This window comes from Indicator indicator, chromosome 18, assembly GCF_027791375.1.
Source record: "Indicator indicator isolate 239-I01 chromosome 18, UM_Iind_1.1, whole genome shotgun sequence".
NCBI lineage: Eukaryota > Metazoa > Chordata > Aves > Piciformes > Indicatoridae > Indicator > Indicator indicator.
This window is the reverse complement of record NC_072027.1, coordinates 14749621-14775322: the sequence shown is the minus strand read 5'-3', so window position 1 is coordinate 14775322 and position 25702 is coordinate 14749621. Positions and strand designations below refer to the sequence as shown.

The 25702-nt window shown below is 37.1% G+C and overlaps 1 protein-coding gene across 2 annotated transcripts in view; it reads left to right on the top strand.

Moving 5' to 3' along the window:
- TENM2 (teneurin transmembrane protein 2) overlaps positions 1–25702 on the top strand; it is a 506506-nt gene that overhangs the window by 418990 nt on the left and 61814 nt on the right. Inside the window, exons 11-12 of one of the 2 annotated variants that reach the window (XM_054389071.1) lie at positions 2933–3133; positions 4567–4752. In XM_054389071.1, coding sequence (XP_054245046.1) covers positions 2933–3133; positions 4567–4752 — 387 coding nt within the window. Of the gene's footprint in view, positions 1–2932; positions 3134–4566; positions 4780–25702 lie in introns of both variants that reach the window. The other variant, XM_054389069.1, reaches the window with a different exon arrangement.

Here is a 25702-nt window from a genome sequence, read left to right as displayed (position 1 = left end):
TGATGCAAATAAATCTACCTGTATTTATATATAACATATGAAATCTCTTCTATTGATTTGAGCACCCAAAAGGAATTGCAAAGGTTGATTCATTTGCCATTTCCCAACTAGGCTATTGAATTGGAGCAAGTGGGTCAGCAATTTTTTAGTTCCCCTTGGCTTTTTATTTCTAATATTCATCATGGTCATATTGTTCAATTTGTCTGAGATGTAAGTGGCATCAAAATCAATATTTGTGATGCACAATTTTTGCACATAAACGTTGTTCTATTAACAAATTTGCACACAAGACAAAGTGGCATATTTGTCAGGTTTCATTCAATCTGGTTTGGGGGGAGACAAGTAAAATTGCCGAATTAGGTTAAGTTGAGGGTGGTTTTCTTGTCAGCTTCATGGTCGAGTCGTTTTTCAATGACATTTAACTTCATAAGCGTAATTCATGGCTCTTTGGGGGCTTTATGATACATATTGTTCAGAAAACTCCTTGACCTCCTTTTTTGTCCTTAGGGATATAAATTGCTTTCAGTACCTTTTTTATCAAATCTACAGAGAGCCCAATACTAAATGAGCTCTAATGATCTGAGCTGCCGAGGGGCTGTGAGTTCTAAGTCTGGTGTATCAGCTTGCTAAGGTGCATTTGCTTTTGTTTAAACACCAAAGAAGCTCTCTTTATAAATCCTTGTTAAATACCATTGTAAACCCTAACAAAGTCCTGGGACCAGAACCTTGGCAGCCTAAGTCAGTGCAGTTCTATTGCAGGTAATCATATTACACTAATTTTAGCAGCTGATGATCTGGTCCAAGATGATAACTCTTAAGAGCATGTATTAAAATAGACAAGGTTTGAGTTCAAAGTGAAAGCTCTCTTCAACTTAAACTCTGAAAGCTATTACTTACCCATAAGATAGAACAAAACATCTGTAAAGTATATTTGTCTGGAACAAAGGAGAAAGGTGGTTAGTGTATTACTCTATACAGCAAGGGTGAATGAGGGCTTAAAGGTATCAGTAGACTTATTCTGTGGAAATAGGTCTCAGCTGCATGAATACTGTAATTCAGGACAGAGAAAAGACAATAGTAGAAGATGGTGCTTTTCATATGCTCTGCATTGCTTTCATTGCACTGGAGAAGGAAGATGATACTTTTTTGACATGGAGAGTGCGTTAGGACTCATCAATATCACCTAAAGTTATTGGCCCTGCCACATACAACGTGTTTATTGAGTTCAACAGAAAGACATATTCTAAACTTTGGACAGTTTCTAATTTTGTTACACACCAAGAAGGAATAACAGGACAGGACAAGCATTCTGGCTAATTTAAAACCAATTATGAATTTATCAAATCTTACCTGAACTGAACCACAAAACAGTCTTGCTTTATCTAGAAATACAATCTTGGTTTACCTATAAATATGAAACTACATTATAATAGTTTCATGTCCAATTAACTAAGCATTAAATCTTATTGAAAAGGGAAAAAAGGAAAACCCTATAGCCAGTAATAATTAATAAAATGAAAGCCTTATAAGAAATTTTACACTAATTTGTTCCTATAACCTGAACTAAGATCAAAACTGTTCTGATAACTCGTGATATTGCATCTCTGAATAGGCCTGCCTCAATCATCTATGTTGTATCTAATCTTTATACTTTAAATGTTCTGCAAATACAGACAATAATTTGACAAGAATCTCTGTTTATAGAAAAGTTGGGATTTGAAAGATCAAGTATTGTTCACATGAGGTAGAGTGAAAATGTCTCTGCCTTAATTTAGAAGGATCAATTTTGAAGAGATGAGAGACAAATCACTTTCATTATAAGATCAGATCTTCCTGGAGCTGCAGGAGAGAATGCCAATCATTTTTGGTCCTTTTGTCTTTGGCTAATATATACCAGGCATGAGATGAATTCATTTTATTTGGGACATGAATTTGACCTTGGCCCTCAATTCCACAGCAAAAGACAATAGGTAGAGGCTCTATGATAGTACTTGAGGTAGAGCATAATATACTTAAATTCATGATAGAAGATACAAATTTGGAAAACTGTAATGTTACTGAGGGAGTTTATTCGAAAGACAGCTGATAACATTCCTTTATTTATTAAGACTGAAATAACAATGGGAATTTCACTGCGTGATTTTCCATCACAACTATTTTCACTTTCTTATTCTGTTTCAGGATTGAGAGGAGATGAAATCCACCTCTATGTTGTTTTTAACTGATTTCTAAGAGAAATTATATACCAGTTAGAATAGGGGTTGAAGTAACTAGGAGGTTCAGTTTCATAGCTCAGCTGCTAGTGGGCCATGAATCAAATGTTCAGAAGTGCCTGAATAATTTAGGAATCTAAACAAATCTGAAAGCCACTGATATTTTGCCTTCTAGGTACTTACAGTGGATTTCCTAATGTCATTCTCACAGTGCTCCAGCATTTGAACAGTAATAATAGCAGTGTTGATAAAGATACTCCATAGAAAATATCCTTTGAAAAGTGTGAGCTGTTCAGATTATCATCATCATCATCATCATTATTATTTCTTTATTTAAATATAGTACAGGAGTCACTGGAAGTTCAGTGTATTTCAGAAGAAGTGTCCCTAGGTGTAGGCTTATGTGTGGAATTCTTTTATATATATATATATATATTCTCTAAGCGTTAAATAAATCTTTGTATTTCTTCACTACAGCATTCCTGCAGTAAGCTCTCATTGTCAGTCACACCCTGGTTTATTTAGAGCTAACATAAAACACAAATCACTTTGCACTTTCCCATTCTTGGACTAAATGTTAATGTGTCTTGAAGAACTACATCAATTAGCTTTATGCAGCACAGTGATATAAACTTTTCAGAGCATGCACCTACCTGTTTTCCAAACATCCTATTGTGTGAAATGACCTTTCCCTACATTGTTTTTGTTTTCTTCTGCAGTTGATTGCTTAGATCCCACATGTTCCAACCATGGAGTCTGTGTGAATGGAGAATGTCTCTGCAGCCCAGGTTGGGGTGGAATAAACTGTGAGCTTCCCAGAGCCCAGTGTCCAGACCAGTGTAGTGGGCATGGTACCTACCTGTCAGACACAGGCCTTTGTAGCTGTGATCCTAACTGGATGGGTCCTGACTGTTCCGTTGGTAAGAAAAATATTTTTTCCTGATATTACAATAACTTCCCTATTTTGTTAAAATGTTGACATCTGTGGCAAGTCTGAAATGAAAATTGTTTATAAAACTGTCTTTGGAACATGTTTTGTCCTGTTTAGTTATTCTGAGAAGACATCTGTATATATCTTACATACTATTTTTTGTTACATTCTTTATGTGGGGGATGACAAGAGTGCAGTTAGGAATTTTTATTTCGTTCTAAACCAGACCCTCATTTGGACTGAGAAAATCACTTGAGTGCTTCATGTCTGTTTCCCTAGTGTAAATGAAAACTTTCATCATTTGTAAATATATTTCGAACATTTGAGGAATGGAAAACACTACAATTAATTACATTTGGGGGGCTTGCTTTACTGCACATCAGGATACTGCTCTTTTATGAAGAACATCACAAGACAGAAAAATCTCTGTGCAAATAAGGAGTATTTTTCCCTTTTCAGTTGCACATGGACTATTAAAAAAAATTAAAGCAGGAGACACTGAAAAACAGGCACATACTTGATTATTATAACAGAAGGAGCTAAAGAGAAAAAAAAAAACAGTTTTGACAGGACAGCAAATGTTCAATTTCTGGGAAAAAATACTAGGAATTTTGCATTTATAATGTAAGCTGAAACTTGAGTTGGAGCTGCAGGCCATAAGCAAATTTCTCAAATTTCTTTACAGTTTTCACACTTGTTCAGTTATTTCTTTAATGATGTAGAATACCCCAACAGTGAAACTAAGTATTAGGAGGGGTTTTTTCTGCTCCATGCATCATCACCCAGGAAAATACATGAATGAGTTTCACTGTCAAGCTCTTTGATAATGCACAAGGCAAGACCCCTCTGCTTTTCTACAACTTCCGCTGACAGAGAGCTGTAGAAGAAGTTTTGGAATGAGGCACCGGATAATTGACCATGTTGGTAATAGGATTCCAAAAGCTCTCCCTTGAAGGTGTCTTTTACCTGTCACTCCTAGACTTTAAGGACCCTGAATTGTCACAATTCTCTGCCGAATGAGTTTAGGTGAGTTTCTGACTCATTTTCAGCAAATCGGTGTCTGTGTCAAAATCACCAGGGGTCCAGGTTTGAGCTGCATGCTCTCTTTCTTCACTACCAACAGGTGTTGAAGAAGCTATCTCTGAAACTTGTTTGTAGCTGCATGGAGGATGCAGGTCTACAGCAGTCTGTCCAGCATACATTAGCAGGTTTTTTAAAACAACTTCTTAATATAATTTTGTTTGGTTTTAAGCAAAAATTAAATGCTGGTCTTAGTCAGAATACACACAGGCCAGCCTTTGGCAGCACATCATTTTCAGCCATAGCATACCTTTTCTGCTCACTTTTCCCTTCATGACATGGTTGCTGCTTCTGCCCCACTGCCATAAGCTAGCTGTGACCTTTCTTCTTTTCTTCTCCTAGAAGTGTGCTCTGTAGACTGTGGCACTCACGGGGTATGCATTGGTGGAGCGTGTCGCTGTGAAGAAGGGTGGACAGGAGTGGCCTGTGACCAGCGTGTGTGTCACCCCCGTTGTACGGAGCATGGAACTTGTAAAGATGGGAAATGTGAATGCAGAGAGGGCTGGAATGGGGAGCACTGCACCATTGGTAGGCAAACGACAGGCACCGAAACAGGCACATATTGCTTTCTTTTCATAAATCGTAGAAACATAGTTACTGTTGTGTATTGCAATAGGCTGTTCCTTTAAGGACCCAGTGCTTCCAAACATCACTTCTGACTCCAGATGTCTTTGGGGAAATGCAGATGAGCTCTTAGAATTACTTAAAATCGCTGACAAACTGGTTTGGAGAGGGGAAAACAAACAAACAAAAAGACAACAAATTTTGCAGCAAATGAACATTAGTAAGTAAAGATGTAACAAATGGTCCATCATGGTATCATCCAAGCCAGGGAATTCAAACTTAACTAAACATTCCTTTGTGTGAATGGCATCTTTTTTAATTTCCTGGTCTGATGCATCAGTGCTCTCCTGCTATTATACATCACATCTGCAACACATCACCACCATCACCACACAGAGCAGGGGTCAAGTTGTGGAGAAATAAGTGTTCCTGGTGTTACAGAAATAGCTCCCTAGCATTCTCCTGTGTTGTGCTGTGACAGTGGGCATGGTGTTTGCATATAGACAATCCCAGCATGGGAAGGCCCTGCCGGCAGTGCAGCATGCTGCTGTACCCTTTCCTAATGGCCTGCTGCTCAGTACAGCATTGGCATCACGCAGAGTGCCATGACTAACACGATTGCATCTCAGCTGTGATGTGTCAGCCTGGGAAGTTCAAAAAGGTTATCCTTACATGAAGCAATGATGTTTTAGTCTCTCGATTACCACGCGTGAAAATTTATTCTGAAGAGGAATTACTCGTTCCTAAAAGAAGTTCTTTGTGTGGTCTCTACAAGCTGTCAGGTACTGCATTTGGACTATCTTGTAAGGTTACTGAAAACAATGATAAAAATTGTTATTTTCCCTATGTTGTAATCAAAAATGGAAAATTCTGAGTGATCACATCTCTTCTGAGAAGTTTGAGCAAAATTGTCAGGAGCAAGAGCTGCTGAGATAATGTGAGATTTAGGCACGTGTACTTTTCTCCAAAGGATTTTTGGAGGACCGTGAGGATACCTTGAAAGAAACCTGAGTCCAAACCCAAGGTCATGTGATTTTAATTCTCTTAAAGCAATAAATTTAACAAACAAGCAAAACAAAACAAGAAAAAAAAATGAGTAGGTCAATTGGGACTTTCATGGCAATCGGGGACCCTAATGGGACAGTCCTATTACAAGTGAATTGTTATTTCTTTACTTAAAAGTATGGTGAGATTCTTGCATCCCTCAAGCTGTTTGTTTTGTTTTGTTTTTTTTCATTCCCCTCTGATTTCTTCTTGGATATACAAACCATTTCCAATACACACATAAGTTGGAAACTAGAAGTTTTTGGAAACTAGAAGTATACTTTTATTGGAAAGAAGAAAATTAAAAAATGTAGGGACATATCTTCTGATGTTGTGGTACTGCATGCTTCCACCACACTATGCTATGAGATTTATGACACTTTGTGATCAGAGTGGTTTTTTCACAGTTGCTTTCTGACTTCCATCATATCAAGCTCTCTCTGCTACGTGAATCCAGGCATTTTGTTTTCATATTAAATACTTCTCAGATCTCTACAAAATGCCTAGTATGTAATTTTATTTTTACTTTTTTTTATTATTTTTGTTTTGGTTTGTGGTTGGTTGGTTGGTTGGTTTTCTTTTTCATTTAATTGTGTACTAATTGCTTATTTTAAAAGTTTCTGCTTTGTCAAAAAATTTATTTGCTTTACAATCTTTTTAGTAATATGCCTGTTTAGAGGTAATTGATGTATTTAAAGGCTTCATTACTGTGCCGACAAAAAGGTGCCTTGTACTGTTATCTTGAATTCTGAAAATTACAACTGAGCTAGTGAACTCTGACATGAGGTTTTAGTCTAATTTTTCAGAGTTGCTGAAGTATTTTCCCTATTATTGGTAGATATAATCAGTTATTTTAGGAATATGAGCGATACTGCTGAAGTGATTAAATACAGCAGGCTTTTTTGTTTGGCATGCATTAGAAAGTTTTCCTTGAAGCTTACTATGGGTATACCTATGGCAAAGATGAGATTAGGGGGAAAAAAATTAGGTTTGCCCTTCTAGTTACTGTAGATTAAATTTGTGCAGTTATAACTTGTCTGTTCTATGCAGATGGCTGTATCCTTGTGACAGGCCACAAAGCATGATGCCAGAAATGGAGTCCAGTTCAGAGGGACAGCTCAGCTTGATCACACTGGTTCAGCTTACCTGGAGCAGACAGAGAGAGTTTGGAGGTTAAGAGTGGGTGAACTAATTTTTGTCAGTATTTGTGGGGAAAAAAAGTTGGTCTAATGCTGACTTAGAACAAATTCATTTTTATGTGAGCAAAAACACCCAGAAATCTATATAAAATCAAAATGCATTTCCTTTTACATGTCTTAATCATTTGCATGTGCTATATTCACACGGCAGTAGAAATGAAACCACTACAGCAACCTGCAGATATCCAGGTTCATTCAGGATAATTGATTCTATTTAATATCAAATTAAGTCTTTATAGACAGTTGACAGAATGCACACTCTTTTCCATTTTGGTATTGAGTAGCTACTCAGTTTGGTATTGAGCAGAAGAAATTTAAGAAAAATGAGGTTTCTCTCAGCATTTCAAGCATTTTAAGAAAGGCACTCTGAAGTGTCTCTCCGAATGCTATTGTTAGTTCAGTGTTAGCAATCTGTTTGTGTAAAGCAGCTTTTACCTGTGTGCAGCAATAGAACAATGGATGAAAAACAGCAAATGCAAATTTCAAGTTACACACATTTTTATAAATCTCTATCCAAAAAATGTAAAAATGAAATGAGTGGTGTCTGGGCTTGCTCAACAGCTGTGTGTAGCAGAGCAGAACTCTACACCAGGCACTACATTTCACTTTACTGCTTCAGGTAAGAAGAAAAATTGCTTACTGGAGTGATGATAAAGAAAATTAATCTTTTCTCAGTGCAAAAATAGACATGTCAGGATATGTTTATTAAGTGATTACTATTCATTGATTGCAATTATGGAGGAAGTTATAACTAAATAATAGAGGGTAATCTAGATGAGGAAAAAAATACTGGAAAACTAATAACAAGATGAAAAACTAAGTTGCTAAATCTCGAACCGGTTTCGTGCCAGAATTTTAAGATGGAGGATTCAACTTTTCCTTGAATCATCAATGTTGTTAAAGTGTGCTGTTACTTTTACTGAAAATAATAATTGTTTTTCAACTGTTGTGGAGGGTGCTTTTCATGCAAACTGTCAGGAGAGTGTTCTAAGGACAGCGTGATATATACAGTGATCAAAAATACAATGTAAAAAGTGTAATTCCATCTGTAATTCTTACCTCTGCAGCATGAAATACAACTGCTAAGTCATTGGTAAAAATCTCACTGTGAGACTGCTGAAACCAAGATTTAATCTGAAATATTTACAAGCAAAATTTAAAAGACTGCAAATTTGTCTGGTAGGGTGAGCTCTCACCAGGTTGCCTGTCATATTCCCAAAGCCTTGCTCTTACCTGCTTGTGTCCTACATTAGATGTAGGTTAAGCACTCCTGCCTTCAGACAGAAAGTGGTAAGAGATTGTAGTCAAGGTGATTTGATAATACAGGTGCTCTGCTGTAGATTATGATCAAGGCAATTCGTAGCTTTTTTGTTCCTTTTTTTAATTTTTCAATGCAAATGAGCTATAGACCCTTTGACAGCCATAGAAGCTAAACCTCCAGCTATCCACCTGCTAGGCAAAACGCAAGCAAGGGCAATGTGTGCCTCTTTGCAGGTCTGCTTAGAATCACTTAGATTGGAAAAAGACCCTGAAGCTCAAGTCCAACCATAAACGTAACATTGTTTCCTGCTCCCTTGGTATTGCTTTTGGGAAACTAACTCCAGAGGTGGGTCTCTTTCCCCCACTGAATCCTTGGCCTCTGTACTGAAAATGCCAAATTGGTAGGACATGATCCTTAGTAAATAAGGAATCTGTGTTAGTCCTAGACCTTATCTTCTATGTTTAAATAAGAAAGATTTGAAAGAACTTATGTGGTGGTAAATAACCTAAAATTTTCAGATACATGAAGAGTAACCTTATTTTCCTGCACTTCTTCATGCCGAGGGTGATGAAGATAAGGAGTTTAAATTCAGTATAGAAGATTTGGGTTAGGTGTTAGGTAAAACCTTGTAACAGTAAATTAAAAACTGAGGTAGGCTAAGCAAGTCATGGAATCCTCATTAGTGGAGGATTTAACAATTTAGACAAATGTCTACCAGGAACAGCAAAAAGGTAATTCATCCTGCCATGGGGCAGCAAGCTGACTAGAAAGTCATTGAGCTGCATGGGCTCTCTCCCAGTCTGATTTTAAATGAGCTTAAAAGGAAGCATTCCTTCAAAGTGCTTTGTTTCATAATGGCCTATGTTAAGACTTGAACTGTCATAATCTCCTTTAAGAATCTGATGCTGCTCTTAGATGTGGAATTGATCATTTATCCAACCAAGGAGGACTAATCTGTGTGTTCTATATTTGCAGAACAGTGGTTTGTCAATGTATATATTGAGGCACTCTGAAACATCCAAACAAAGAGCAAATACTACACCCAGTAGATAAATAATTCAGATCCTCTCCCTTTGGAGCACTGAGACTCATCCAACTGAACACACATGGATAGTGTATTCCTCTTCTATTTTTACTTCCAAAAATGTCTACTGAAATTTTCTTTCTACTGAGAGTTTGGGGATGACCATGCCCTTTCCAGCTTTTAGACACATTTATGTTTTTTGTTGACCAGAAGGAAAAACACATACAAATGTAAAGATTTAGACTTTTACCTTACCATGAAGTCAATAATCGAGAGAAACATTAATAATGCAGGATTGTGTTATCTTTGGGTACAGCAGGATATTTTTGCCCCATGATAATGCTCTCTGTGTCAAAGATTTTTTTTTTCTTCTACTACTGATTTTTCTGGTTGTAATTACAATGGTAATGATTCAAAGATGAGGCAATTTTCAGGAGAGATGGAAAGTGTGTGGGAGGAGACAGTGGAAAGCCATCATATCTGACAAAGAGCAATTTAGAAGGAGCTAGATATATTAGACTTCTCCAATGCACTTCTAACTTAAAATTAATCTGTAACAGTTTATAACCTATCAAGGCATAAAAAATTCTCTAACAATGATGACAGAAATTTAAATTGCTTGCTTGGTAGAGAGGGGGAGCACATTTTTTTCATTTCATTTGAAAAATGAGTAGAATATTTGGGTCATGACCACTTTTCATTACTGATGATATAGAAATATGTTGGTAATACATATGATGACATGACCAGAAATGTTAGACTGGCTGTTTCTGTACCTGCAGACTCAGGTTCATCACCTTTGTGACAGTTATCCTATTGCCTTTACACCTGGGAGCAGGTTTCTTGATAAGCACATCAGTGATGCAGTCTTTTGGGTATGTGGTGTCAAGCTTTCATTTGGAGTGTGATAGAGTAGTTTCTCCACAACAGGACTCTTCAGCAAAACTGGAGAGTAGCAGATACCTCATGAAATTATCTGAGAGGTTCTCAACCATTTCTGTCATTTTCTGCATGTAATTTACATGGATTCAGGTTGTTTTGCTTTGCTTTTATGATTTGTAACTTTGTAAATTCCTTCTGATTTGTAAATTTCTCTCCCAATAACTAAAATCTGCTGTGAGCAAGCCTTCTAAACACTTTCTCTAGCACTAAGAAATGCAGAAATGTCATGTGTTCTTTTTCTTTATCATAGCTGAGCAAGATAGCTGATTATATACATTTGGAAGGAAAAATTCTATGTAGATGTTTGTATACAGTGAGAGCAGTTTGACTTTCTAAACAGGAGTTTAGAAACAGAATTACTTTTCATTTGCAGCATTTACACAGGACAGCTGGGGATCTTTTTTGGCTGAAAGGCAAGATCATTCATGAGGAAGAACTTTCCTGTTTGCATTCTTTGCTGAGGGCTTCCTGTAAATGATTGAACAATGTCACAGTGCAGTGTCAAAACACTCGAGTGGGTTTTTTTTTTTTCTTTTTCTTTATATAGGATATTTGCAGAACATGACCTTACTTCTCTTTCTAGCCAAAAAAAAATGAGTGTGTTTTCAGCAAAGCTTCCTGCATTTTGTCTAGTACTTCAAAGACGCACCCAGCAGATACTGGTGAATAGTTTCCCAAATTAAAATCACATTTCTTTTTTTTCTTTTTGGAGGGGCTTCTACATGAGGTATATTGATTTCCTGGCCAATTGTTGAATCCTTAAAAGTTGACTAAAGGGGGAGGGAGAGGAATCAATCAGGCAGCTGATCTAACTCTTGAAAGGGCAGAGCTGATTTTGCTGTTCAGAGGAGTATTCCTAATGTCAGGCAATCTTATCTGTGGAAGGAGAGAATGTTTTCTATGTTATTTTTTAGCCTGTGGTGTCAAGCACAGCTTCAGCAAGTGACTGAATTACATGATGTTGCTGGATACAGAACAACGAAGACATGGAAATGCTTGAGAGGTCAGTGGCATAGTACTACATCTCAAGAAACATGTATGTGTAGCCATACAGGTAGTACTTAGATAGTCAGATACAAATACAAAAGAGAACAGTGTCTGTCCATCCTTTTGAGGGCCTGCTGTTAGTGTTCTTGTCAAAGATACCTTTTCCTTACTCACTTGCATCCTGGCTTGCACATTCTTAAGGTATAATTCTTGTATCTTCAATATCAGTTTCACATAATCGTTCATGCTTGAAGATGCAAATAAAGCCTAATGTGTTTTGCCTGACTGCTGCAAACTCTGTGGAATAAGAATTCAGACACAAGGCTTTACCTTTTCAGCTTTTGTCAATTTAGTATCAGATCAACAGTAGGATACATTGGAAGTAAAAGGCTTGTCGTACAAAGGTATTTGATGTTTTCTTAGTTTAACATTGTATTAAAAATACTAATGTCAGAAAGAAAAAGGAAAAAATGGTCTCTGTAGCATCTCTGAAGTGTCAGCTCAGGATTTTGCTTTGTGATGTATTTAGGGCAATGGGGGGAAAAAATGAAACTATTGAAAGGTTTCTCTTTAAACTGTCAGTTATCTACTCACTGAAGATGAAATAGGGAGTGATGTTGAATATTGATACATCCTTCTTTCACTAAAAGACCTTACTTATGCAATTTTTAAAAAGATCTTAAGGACTGAATATGGGGACTTGTTCAGGGTACCAGATATGAGGCATCTTGAACCATTCTTACTGAACAGAGTTTTTACAAAATTTATGTTATTCAGCTCTTTTCTCTTGTTCTTTCTTTCCATCCCTATTCTGACCTGCTTATGAAAAGCTAGGATAACCTCACTTCTAGAGATTATCCCTCTAGGTAGCATCAGTTCATTTCCTTTTATTTTTTCTATACATATAAAAAGATGGCAAGTTTTCTGTCCATGAGAAATTGTCATGTAATGTACTGTATCTCATTTACCCAAAGACTTACAAGCATCATGTAGGTAACTGAAATGTAGGAACTCAGTACAAATTTGAGTGTTCTTAAAGGTGTTCAGGTTTGAGGTTATGGTCTATGTTCATCTCTGTATGTTAAAAGTGCAGATAATTGGAATAGTATTTGGGTCATTATTACCTGATTTAAAGCTGTCATAAAATGTGTAACTGTGTAGATTTCTACAACACCCAACACATACTTCTGGTGTTTTCAATGACAGAGTATTGACTGACATATAACTGTCCATCTTACTCTGTCAGTTGTATTCAAAGCACATCTATTGTGGGATAGAGACAAAGCAATACTGGTGTCTTATTAGTTTAGCAGCAGTTCAGTCATAGTACTAAAAGCTGATGGAGAAGTGGGCCAAGAGAAATTGTTACTGTATTTATCCTCATTCTTACTTCATTCAGTAATGGGATTAGAGCAGAAAGGATTCATTGTCTAGCTGTTCTTGAAGATCCTCAAAGAGCTGACCCTCAGCACTGGGTGCTACACACACTGAAGTATTTCAGTTCAAACAAGTACCTCTCTTAATCAGCTAAGCAGTAACTTCTGCTTTCACAAAGACTTCAGTAACATGGATCATAACATTACCCTAAGGCAAATTGTGGCAGAATAGACATGGCGCTCTGCTTACCCATGTAAACCTTTTCTCCCTCTCATTCTAGTAAACTTAAAAGTATTTTTACTCCTACCTTACTGTAATCTGGTAGTTCTGTGGCCCATGACTGACAGCCAACATCTGGGATTTGTTGCCTCTTCTTGTGCTGTCTCGGTTGGTTATTGGGAGCTATGCAGTGAGTCCCAGATGTTCACATGTAAAGTAGTTTATGCATTGTCTCAAACACAGTTTGCATAATGGCACCCAAGTCCTACCCAACTCATTTGTGTTTTCATTCTTGTACTAAGCCTTTTAAAAGGCTGTGGGTTTCCTGCATTCTGTAAACAGGGAGCCATAATTTGACAAACTGCCAGTCAATATCAGCGTCTATTGCTTTTTTCCTAATGCCATTGTATTTTTAATTTCTATTCACAGTTTTTAACACTCCAGTGCAGAGCAAGGTGATCAAGTCAGCATCAGTCGACTGTAGCATTCTTTTAAAATGCTGTAAAATAAGATACCATAAAAAATAGCTGCAAAAAAGGTTTAAGTATTTCTTCTTAAACGTTCTGGAGTGATTAGGGTAGACTGAACTACAAGTGCTGATAGTTAATCTTTCATGTAATTCAAAAGTATATACAATTTTAACATTTTAGTATCATTTTACAGCAGCTCACGTAAAATAAAGATGAATCTTTTCTGTATTCATTTCAGTTAATTATAAAATTGCAGATGAGAATTTTTTAGGTAGATGTTGAAAGACTGAAGTTATTCCTGAGTGTGACAAATGAGTAAGATTCATACTGCATCTAGACCACATATGTTTTAATTTGCCTTGAAATACTTTTTCAGAGCATTGAACAACTGAAGTGTGCATCAAGATGCAGTCCCTGTTCTGACGAGGAATAGCAGTGATAATAGCTTTATTATCTAAGAAATAACTACAATGGTATAATCATGATTAAAACCCATTGTTTTTAATTAAAAGCTAAATCAGTTTGTAGTGCAAAATATTACAGGGTTGTGATTTTTAGGTGAGAAAAGACACTAAGAGGGCAATTATCCAAAAGAACAAATTAACAAAACAAAAAAAGATACTTTTAGGAATAGCATCTTTACCCAGAACACAGACATTTATTGATCTTGAAAGTAGCACTGCTTCAAATACCATGATGTTCCAGTCATTAGGAATCAAAAGGGGTTGCTGACCTTCTTCTGGGATGAGCTCCTCAAGAACAGCACTGAAGTTATTTTTGTAAGTTCAGTGTGCACAAACACAAACCCTTGAATGTCCCAGAAGATGCAGATTCTCCTTAAAACAGAGATACATTAGTACAGATGAGAGAACTGACATTTTGTTTTAACCACTGGGAATACCAGAGTAGAACTCAGTTCCTAATGCAGCATGTTGCCATCCATTTTCAGCACATTTTAAATACAAACTGATCCTACCTCTTTGCTTTCCATTTTACAAAGCAAGGCAAAATGTGTACATACTGGGTTACAGATCACTTTGCTCAAAAATTAATAGAGGAATTACATTATAGCAGACAGTTTTACAGGGGAAGATAATGTGCCCAGAATTAAGCAGCTAAAGAAAAAGATGGGTGTATCTCTTTCTCTTCCCTATTTTCTTTTAATCTGAAATTGCAGAATCACTTGCAATTAAGAAAAGTATCACTGAAAGTAGGAAGCCGTGGATCATTATTTACTGCTGAAAAGTTTCAGCACTCTATGAATCTGTTAAAATGTTAACAGATTCTGATTAATTCTACTCCTTACATATTTTTTTTGTTCGGAGTAATTGTATAACAGTGCAGAAAAAAATAATGGCAATATGCCTTTCTTATTTCCAAAAAAAAAATATATATATTGAAAAGATGTTTTAGACTTAAGACAGAAAATCACTGCATAGCAGTACATTAGGAATATGAAATGAAGGTTGACACATTTCACCATTCAGCATTGATAATAGAAGTTGAGGTTTAGGGGGGTGGAAAGTGTAGAGACACTAATTTTTTTTTATCAAATTCATCTTTTTGTTGCCTTCTTTGGAAACTAGGGGTAAGATTGCTTTTTGTTATTGTCTCCCTTGGATCATTATTAATTGATTCTTTATCATGAAACCAATCCATATATATCTTCATTGTGTCCTGGGAGTGTTTGAAACGTCTTTTTTTTTTTTTTTTTCCCTGAAGTCAGAAATATTGATTTAGAATGGAGAAAGCATTCCATATTTAGAGAACAGGTTATTAGAGTCAAGGTCACTTTGTTTGTGAAAGCCGAGAGGGCAGCAGTTGCTGGGAGGAAATACTAGGTGAGTATTACACTGTAGAAAGAGTTGGCTTCTGTAAACAGGTCTGCAGTCATTGTTTCTGCATTATTCCTCTGCAGAGATGGTTAAGAAAAGAACCAGAAGCCCAATCTGTATACTGTGATACAGTTGCATGTGTAACTAGATGACTGAAAGGGAAATCAAAGAACGTAGATTCCAAAGCCTTAGCTTGCAGTTGCAGCTTTCCTTAACTCAGATCCATTGGCGCCCTGTGGAGGTTATCAGATTTATGATTTTTCATTAGAATCTTTTGTTATATATTCTATAACAATTTTGCTTATGCAGGAGAAAAAAGTGAAGCAAAATTGGTCAGGCCCCCTTCATTTCAGACAGTAGGTCATATACTTTATTAAAAGACCTTGATGAAGTCTTTGATAAATAGCACTCAGCAATCTTTGTGGGTACACAGAAGTGTCTCCTGAAATTGTTAATAAGTTAAAATAAAATGAAGAGAATGCTTGTTACAACCCAATGATTTCCCCATTCATGTCAATCTTTCAATCTTCCATACACAGAGAATTCAGTAAGTAAAGTCTTCTCTTCTTTGACCAGTATTTGTATTTCTAGTTACTATGAAATTCCTAAAATCCTTATTACCTGCTTTAAAAGTGTTACTACACAGAAGGTCTAAATAAGAGATGCTTTGTAAAGGGAAATATTTATTCAGCAGAATTGGAGTAATTTAACATATTTACATTCCTTTTAAGACCACATCTGTTCATTCAAACTTTATACTTTCTTCTTCCCCTACTATGCTAAGGATTTTTGTCAGCATTTATGAGCTAAAATCCCATCTTTTAAAAACTTTCCAGCAAGGTTTATATGATGCCTCTAATTTTTTTAAGATTAATGTTTCTATTGATATTAAATGGGAGCTCTCTTAAAAGTTAATTGCAGAATATATCCCTAGATCTTAATTATTTATTTTATTTCCTGTACTTTATTGCTTGAGATAAAGATGTCATAAAATGTGAGGTGTCACTGAAACATGAACAAATGACAATGAAGTGAAAAAGGTGATGTCTGCTCTTTTTGGTGTTGCTTCTAATTTTTTTGTTCTATGACTACAAATGATCAGTTTATTGAAGATAAACTTTCACAGGCCTATTGATCCCTTAGTTCAATCAGATAACTTCATTCTAGCTTGGGAAATAATTAAAATTAGGAAGTTGTTTTATTACGAATGAGAAGCAGGTATACGTGCTGGAAAATGCACTTGAAGGTCTTCAGTTTTGTGATTTGTACCTTGAGGAGAAAGGCTATGTCACTCAGTTGCAGGGTGGTTTTTCCAGTGAGTGATACCCAGTTAAAAAGGATTTTTGCAAAAACTTCCTAACTACTTACAGAAGTTATTACAGTAAATTGGATATACACTGTGTCTGATTAAATGTATTTCCCACATACCTATTTACTCTGAAACCTAAAGCCATTCCAAAGTTGACTTTGCTTGGTTAAGACCCATGGAGACCTCATAAACTCAAGAGTCAAACTCGATCAGTCCTCAGGTGAGAGACCTTCAACTAACATTTGATGTGGCAAGGTGTTCCTTTGTTACCTCTTCATGGAATTGAGTGGATGGTTCTGGAAGTTCTCTGCACTTAGGGCAGTACTTACAGAATCATAGAATGGTTTGGGTTGGAAGGGACCTCCAACCCAACTCCAATAGTCCATCCCTCCAGCAGTCAGCAGGGACATCCTCCACTAGATCAGGTTGCTCAGAAACTTCTCGAGCCTGACCTTGAATATCTCCAGGGATAGAGCCTCAACTACCTCCCTGGGCAATCTGTTCCAGTGTTCCACTATCCCCATTGTAAAGCACTTGATCCTAACATGCAATCTAAATCTCTACTCTAATTTCAAACCATTGCCTTTCATCCTGTCACTCCAGGCCTTTGGAAACAGTCTCTCTGCAGCCTTCTTGTAAGCCCCCTTCCATACTGTAATGCCTCTAATAGGTCTCCCCAGGAACTTCTCTACTCCAGGCTGAACCACCCCAGCTCCCTCAGGCTGTCCCTGTAGCAGAGGTGCTCCATCCCCTTCATCATCTTTGTGACCCACCTCTGGATCCGCTCCATGAGGTCCATGTCCTCACTTTCTCACTTTCTGCTCTGAACTGATGAAATATTGCTGTGCAGTGGGAAAAGGTTGCTAGATATTGCTTGGTTTCACAGCTCTGAACAGATTGTTCTTGTCTGTGTTATGTGTTTCTAATATGTTCCTTAGGACCTGGTAAGAGTTCTGCTGTGTATAAGAAATGGAAAATGATAATTCACCCCATTGAAAATATGGGAAACAGGCAGAGTAGATAGCTGAAGTTACAGTTTTAGTTGAACACTGAGGGTAAATAAATAATGTCAGTCTTCAGAGTGATCTTACCTTTTGGTAATATCCCATTGATCTTTTCTAATATAATTAATAACCTAGATAGAAAACACAAAAGTAAAATTTCTTTGGCATGCATTTGATGTATCTAGAGATAGCATGAGCAAGCTTAGCTGTATTTTCCATGTTGCAAAGAGCAGAGTGTACAAAACAGCAGCAAAATGTCCTTGACATGTCCTATGAATGGAGGTTACTTTTAATATTTGTTTTGCTACTGGAAATTCCTTTTGTCTGGTTTTTGTTTCTAATAGCATTAAGTCTGCTTTTCCTTGTTTGTTTTATTTTTAAACTAAAGCAAGTATCAAGACACTAGATAGTTGTGCACCTTTTTTACCTTACTGGAATCAGTGACTAAAGTGTTGTATTAATCCATTGTATTGATCATACAATCCTACCGCAGCCAGGCTGGATTTCTTGGCTCACTTAGATATTGTGTTTGTCTTCCTGAGAGAAGTGTTCCCTGCAAACAGTCCCATTTATAACTAATAACATCCTGACTGTCCCAGCATGGCTTAAAAAACTGTCAAATACAGGTGTAAGGCAACCAAGTAAGCCTAGGTGGTGTTTCTGATGGCTTCAGCAGTGAAATGGAAAAGAAATACTCCATAAACAGAAAATCATAAGTATGCGTTCCAGAGAGTGAAGATTCTTGTAGTGAGGTTCAGGAAGGAGCAGAGCTATCATTTGGCTGATAGTAAATACTTAAATGTAAAGCAAGCAGAGCTTACTTCAGATATCAGATTTCTTCCAAGTGCAGGTTATACTCTTGGCTTTTTTGGGGGTAAAAATGGTGAAGATGATCTCCCTAGTAAATCAAAATCAGTTTCCTTGATTTATTTACTGTTTAAATATCAAGACAACTGGCTGTTTTGAAAGAATTACAAGGTGATTTTTTTTTTCCTTTGCCACTTTGGCAGGTTAAGAGAATAAAGAGAGAGCTATCCTACACTTTGTGCGTGCAGGATTAAACTCACCTTGTTGGTGAATACAACATTTTTATTTTTTTGGCTTTTATTAGTTATTTGTGCAGTTGGTAGATACAAAGATTGGAAAAATGCATGATATTCATGAGGCTTATGTATATTGAAAACAGATGCAGAATGGATGCCTAGCACTGTAGAATTAAAGTAATGTTTATAAAATATACTTTGTGTAGTGAAATATTCATTTTCTGTCCTATATCTGCCAAACAAGTCAGCCTACACAAACACTCGCACAACTCAGAGTGCATTGTTTATGTATTTTAATTTGTTTTGCAAACAATTGCTGTGTGGCAGAATACTACTGCTGTGTCGTGGGAATTATCTCATCCTTTACATTTCCTCCTATTTAAACTCCATAAATTCTAGCTTTAACAGACACGTGAGATATATTTATTTCAATATTCAAATATCCTTTATTTTTTGTCACTTCTAATCATATTGTACTCTTATGAAGATTTAGGATTACTGCGAGCCAGAAGGGGTATGAGAAGCATTTAGTGTGTGTTATCAAGGCTTTTTAAATTCTGGGCTATCCCACAATGCTGCTGAAAAACTTCTCTTTTATTTTCTACAGCATTTCCTTTTGATTGTCCTTTGAGACAGCTGAAATATTTGGACTCTGTAGTCTGAAACCACAGAGTGTGCAGCCATTTATTGGAATCCATGTAATTAATACTTCAAGAAGATCAGCTGCAAAATATGATAATACATCTGTCTATATTGCACTTTTCATCCTGGAGAGATTCCAGAGTTCTGTACCAAATTTAAGGGATAGGTGCTCACAGAGCATGTTAATCTGTTACACAGTAATGGAGGAAAACGTGTACTTGGGTTAAGGCTTGTATTTATTCTTTTGCTACAGATAACCTGCACACTTATACAGGATCTGCATTTGCATACATGGAAGCTAATTGCTAAATTATGAATTCCATGCAGGCATTAATATCTGATGAGTAGCAAGCAATTATATTTTAATAATACCAGAGAAAACTGGGATTCCCTGCCCTGAGAATTATGAATTATAGAGCTCTAAAACTGAAAGGGTTGTAGATAATTCAGTTTGGAGGGGGTGTCAGGAGGTCATCCAGTCCAACCTCTTCCTCAAATTAGGGCTAGTTATGAGGTCACTGGACTCAGGCCCACAGTTTTTAAGGCAGACTTCCTACAACTCTCTATATTGTATGTTGGACAGACTGTTACTCACCACTGGGTGCCCTAGCTAAGGAGCCTGCATAGCATGTGAAACAGCAGAAGTGGTGTGTGATATCTGCACCACCCTGTATGCATGCTTGTGTGTATCTGTATGTGCACGCATCCCACTCCTTACATGAGGATTAGAAATTCTTGTAAGCTTTTGTCGAATAGTTCCGATATAAGGGAAATGGTTCTGCTGGGTCACTAAAATGCTGGTTTAGCCTACTAGAGCAGATATCCCTTTGCCAAATATAGATATCACTTAATACAAGAACTACATTGTGATTTTTCCTCTTTGTTCAAGCTATGACACAAAGAGGATAGAAGGGGTAAGGAGTCTGGAAATGTGAAGCAACTTTGTGCATCAGTGTATATGAGATTCTTGAAGCTTTTTACTTAGTAAGTGTATCTAAGAAGACACCACCACTTTACTAAAACGTTCATTCAAGACAGTTCAAATTAACATTTTTTAAAAGCTGTGACTGCCACATTCCGCATAATAAAAAAGCAAATTGCATGCTGTGCAAGGAGCTTCAGTAACAATTATCATGCACATCCTAATTTTTATGAACAAATAACTGAAACTGTCTGCCATAACACTGGGATTAATGTAAGGATTTTAGTTATTACCTTGTAATTAGGTTATATGTTCTTTTAACCATGAGGTCAGTGTTCTGCTTGTTGCTCTGCAACTCACTGAATTTACACATCCTATCTGCTAGGTCACTTTATCATTACACTGTCAGTAAACTATTTATATAGATATTAGTCTAGAGATAAAACCAACTTGAGAAGGCTTCTCTCTTGGAATGCTATTACATATTATAGAGGATGATGCTGGTACTTGTTTCCCATATCAGAAACATTAATGCAAGAAAATATTGTGGTTGTGGTACTAGTTTATGAATGCAATTTCACCCAGAATTGTATCCTAAATGGATTTTATTACAGTAAGATTAATTTGAAAGAACCAACTATCTTAAATACAAATTTTACTGCATCTTTTATGTTTCTTTTTTTATCGGGTCTATGAATATGAGGTGAATGAGAGTCTTGTGGAAGAAGAATGCATTGTGTAACTTGAATGTGCTGCAAGGGTCAAATTTTACCTTTTGCTTAAAATCTCAGCAAATAATCTGCTTAGCCTATAGGAGAAACTGTAGGTGTACTGTAGCTTTTGGGCTGCAGTAGTGTCACTGCTTCTGTCCATCTCTTTCATGTGACTGTTTATGAGGATACACATACAAAATGATGGTCACCTGATCACTGATAAAGGCACTGTGCACTGAGTTGGATTCTGTGCAGGATGTGATGTGTCCCCATGTTAGGATTATCACTGTCAGCTGCCTGCACACCAACCTTGGTCCATCCCTTGCCCCTGCTTGCAGTCTGAGAATGATAGTGGGGGTTGGGTGGACATCCCACATCAGTAGAACTGGATCTGGCCTCCTAGCTGCAAAATAGCATGTGATTTCTTAGCATCACAGAAGCTTCTCAGTCTTATGACTATACTCCCATCAATGCAGTCTCCCTTCCTTCTCGAAGCCATCTTTTGTGTATAAATACAAATATTATAAACAGTCCAAATTCTTGGGCTCAGTTGAAGCCTTTTGTGTATACTCAGCCTTCTGAGCAGATATGGATTTGTTGATTATTGATCTGCTTGGTTTGCTCAAGTCTCAGGACAGTGTAACACAAACTGTTACCCTCTTTTGTCTGCCCAGCTGTTGACAGCTTGAAGGGAGGTGACACTAAAAGCTGGTGATAGTTAGAAAACGCTGTTGGGTGTGTACAAGAAGAAGACTTTGAAGCTATCTTCCCCCCCAAAAAAAAGAATGTGGAGTCCATCTGCTTGTGTCATTTAAAATGAAGTTGGATAGAATGGAATGCACTGCTGAGAACAGTCCCTTGTTAACAAGGTGTATGCTCTGACAGCCAAAGGAGTGTTGCAGTCTCAGACCTTTGTTGCAACATGAGTTTTCCTTTCTTTTTTTTTTTGTCTGTTTCTTTTTTAATTCTTTTTTTCCTCAGAAAGGTGAAGTGACCTTCTTGAGAACTCCTTTTTAACAACAGCAGTTCTCCTTTGTGTGAGGCTTTCTTCTCTTCTAAAGTCATGCATATTTTCTTACATTTTCCTGTTTTGTTTGGAAAGCTGGATGCTCTCTGAGTTCCTCCCTTTACACATGAAAGACAGAACTTGCATAGATACATAGTAGATGGAACTTAAAAGGAAATTCTGTTGGCATGCGTATCCCAGACAATTTAGGGAACCTTACTTAACATTCATAATTGTCTGCCTGCCCAGAAGGTTTTAGAGTGGAGGAATTCAGGATTCTTGACACTTACTTCTTGACCTTTCTGGTTTTTTCCATCCTGTTCATAAAATGAAATTGTAGTAGGTCATTCTTTAAACTCAGGCACACATTCATCTCCCCTGACACATCTGCAAATAGTTATTTATTCCGTACATTCCTCTGCTTGATGTATAGCTTTAAAAAATACTTAGGGTGTTGCATAATTTTTTTTTAATATTTCTTCTAAATAATAAAAAGGGGGGGTGGTGGGAAGAAAAAACCCAGGAAGCAAGTCCTAGCAACTTGGTGACAAATGCCTCAGTGCCACAGAGAAACTCCTTCTCTGTGTGAGCACTCCCTGTAAACACAAGCAGCACAGCTGTAGTAGTTGAGCAGTGAAATTGGGCTTTTTACTACACTGAAAGGCTGGGTTAATTCTTATCAATTTGTCAATCTGTGTAACTATCCTGCTTTGACAACCTGAGCTAGTGTTTCTGCATGGCTCCCTAGCCTGTCCTGGAGCTGTCCAGACTCATTCAACTCCAGTGAGCTGTCCTCTCACTCAACCAATACCATATTCCATTGATATATAATTAGTTATATGTTTTGGATTTGAGTTTATTTAATTTGAAATATTACTCTGTAGAAAATAGCTTGTGTGTGCCTATGTTAATACTGTGTGTTATTCTTATTTGTGTGCCCTTTCTTTGACTTTAACTAAGCCCTGCAGGCTTTGGAATCAAAGGATTAAAAAACAACAATAACAAATAAAAAGCATAATTTAATTTTCAATGTTGCTAGGTACCTCATTCTGTGTACCTCATCTATTATTTACTAGATAGCCGTAGGCATACTAGCAGCTCACTGAAGGAATGAACAAAAAATATGAAAGCAGTGATTATCCTCTAAAATCCAAATTAAACAGGCTGTTATCATTACTACTTTATTCTATGTCTCTGTATTCTGTAGGTACTGTCCTTTCCCAGATTATTTTTATTTGCCACAGTTCTGTAGTTAAGAGCTGTAAGGAGAAAAGAAGGATTTAAATATAATTTCAGTGTTCCCCTTGGAACTCATTTGTGTCCTGTGAGTGAAAAAACACAGCACTGTCAAACATATTCCATACTGCAGGGCATCCTCACCCGTAGGACTACCTGGTCCAATGTCAATTGAAGTCAATGAAAAGATTCCACTGACTCCCAGCAGGCTTTGGATGAGGATGTGTCAAATGAGGTCAGGCATAAAGAGATACATTCCAGACTATAGCTGCACTACATGTGCATGAAAGGGGGAGAGGTGCTGGGAATCCATTCTGTCTTCTTGAAGATATTGTTTGGAGGATAGGTATAGCTTTGGATCAGAAGGGCTCATATCTAACCTCTCGATTTACATCTAGTTTTCCGTGTACAGACTGAGTAGAGGATAAAAATGTCTGCTTCTCTAAGTGGTTGCAAGAGAACACCTGGAGAGTTTTTACATTTTTTTTACCCATCTATTCCATTCCCCTTTGTCCTTTAATTACACTAAAATGCTAACCATGCGTTCAAAGTTTGAAAATTTAGAAAAGTATATATTAACTTCTCTTTCTCTGGCTACCCTTTCTCTTCCTTACTTTCCAGAATAATTTGCCCTACCATACATGGAACATCTGATGAGTGCTAAGGTTTAGACTGAAATCATAAATTCATTGGACAGCATATATTTATATTTTGATTTATTTGAAATGTTTGATTTGGAATTTTAAATTTTGCACAGGAAAATCTCCATATGCCTGAGTAGGTGGGTACTTGTGTATTCATGTATCTGGAGTTTGTGAGCGTCAGTCAAATGAAAAGGAACTCTGCACAGAATTTATCCAAAATTGGATTAGAATTTTTGATGTACTGCCCAAATACTAGTAATTAATTTACTGAGGTCAAAAATTAATCTATTGCATTACAATTTAGTCCCAGAATACTTTGATGGTAGATGAAACCTACGATATTCTTCCATAAACCTATCTAGAACTATCACTTTCTTAGAAACAAGCACACTGCATGCTGATTTTGTTTACTATTCCTAATGATTCTGCAGACTTTCTTTTTAAATTTAACTTTTCATAAATCTCCTATAAGTTTTGAAAATTATTATGAAAGGTTATATAGGCCTGGAGGAAGCAGTAGACTTAATTTTGCTCACAATGACCTCAGTAACAGCAGTGTTTGTTGTTTTCAAGGCTATTTATTTTTCTACTCTTGCTATGGAGAACACTTTAATCGATATTGTCATGGCATCTTCTGGACCCTGTCATGGACAGTGGCATAGTGGAGCTCTACGAACAAATAACAAAATCGAGTATTTTAAACTCATTTTGCCTTTTGGATTTTAAGGCTTTACAAGTAAGTTCCTTTAAAGTAAAGAACTTTGTTTTGTTTCTAACCAAAGGTGTCAAACCTTTTTGGTCCCTTTTCTTCATGAATATTAATAATATGAAATAAGATTAATGTGATAATTGGGTATATATATATATATATATATATATCATAGAATGGCTTAGGTTGGCAGGGACCTCAGAGGAGATAATCTACTCCAAACTCCATGCCATGGGCAGAGATGCCTCTCCACTAGACTCAGCTGCTCAAGGCCTCATCTAACCTGGCCTTGAACACTCCTAGGGAGGAAGCATCCACAACTGAACGCTGGGCTCTTTTTCCGTGGCATAGAGAGGAATGAATTTAAGCATTTTGATTTTGAAACTCCCTCTGACTCATGATTTCTCTCACAATGTTAGTCTCAGATTCCTGACAGTACATTGCAAAAAGTACTGCACTCTGCCTTGCTGTGTTAATTGTAAATGCCTATGTACCAATATTAAAGCTCTCAGTGACCAGTCCCACTGGCACGTTGGAGGCTGCAGAAGGGAGGCTCCATTAGTGTTTCACTAATGCAGCAGCAGCCTGTGTGGAGACATTGCTAGAAAAGTGTGAGGCCCTTGAACTGCTGTTGCCCGTACTCTGCCTGTTCTGTGAATAAATATGTTGTCAATCCCGCACTTTAAGAAAGCACTTTCTTCTTTTTTAACCCAGCTTTTTGACATTTTCCATTAAGCATAATGTAATAGAAAAGATAAGTGGAATTTCTCTACACACCAGGAACAGCAACCTGTCTGCTTAGCATGAAGGGCCCTTTTCTCTGCTGTGACTGAGAGCTTCATGCCATGGCAAATTACTTCTTGAGGCTAGATGTTGATAGGTCTTCCCTCTGTGACTACCATTCTCTCTTTGCCTTCCTCACTCTGTGAATGAATTCATAAGACAGCCAGGGATAACACACTACTTGGTGTGAGCTAGGAGTGTGGAATGAAAGCCGCTTGAACAAAAAATTTAGCATCAGGATCTGCTTTATACAGTATTTTCAGCAAAGACCCTGTGTCCAGCAGTGAGCACTGAGCGTTTGCTGAGATTCTGGAGGCTCCACAAGTTAGATGCTTTGTGACCTTGTCTGCTGTCAAAACCCATTGAAAGGCCTTGAAGGCCCACTAGCCACATGCCAATGCTGCATGTGCAGGGAATGGTCACCAGTATTAATCACTGTGCACGTGTAGGAAGACTGAAACAGATATTTGGTGCACTGCTAAATATAAACTCTTTTAGAAGTCTTGTTATTAATAGATGATAATGGATCTCTGGTGTCTAGTTGG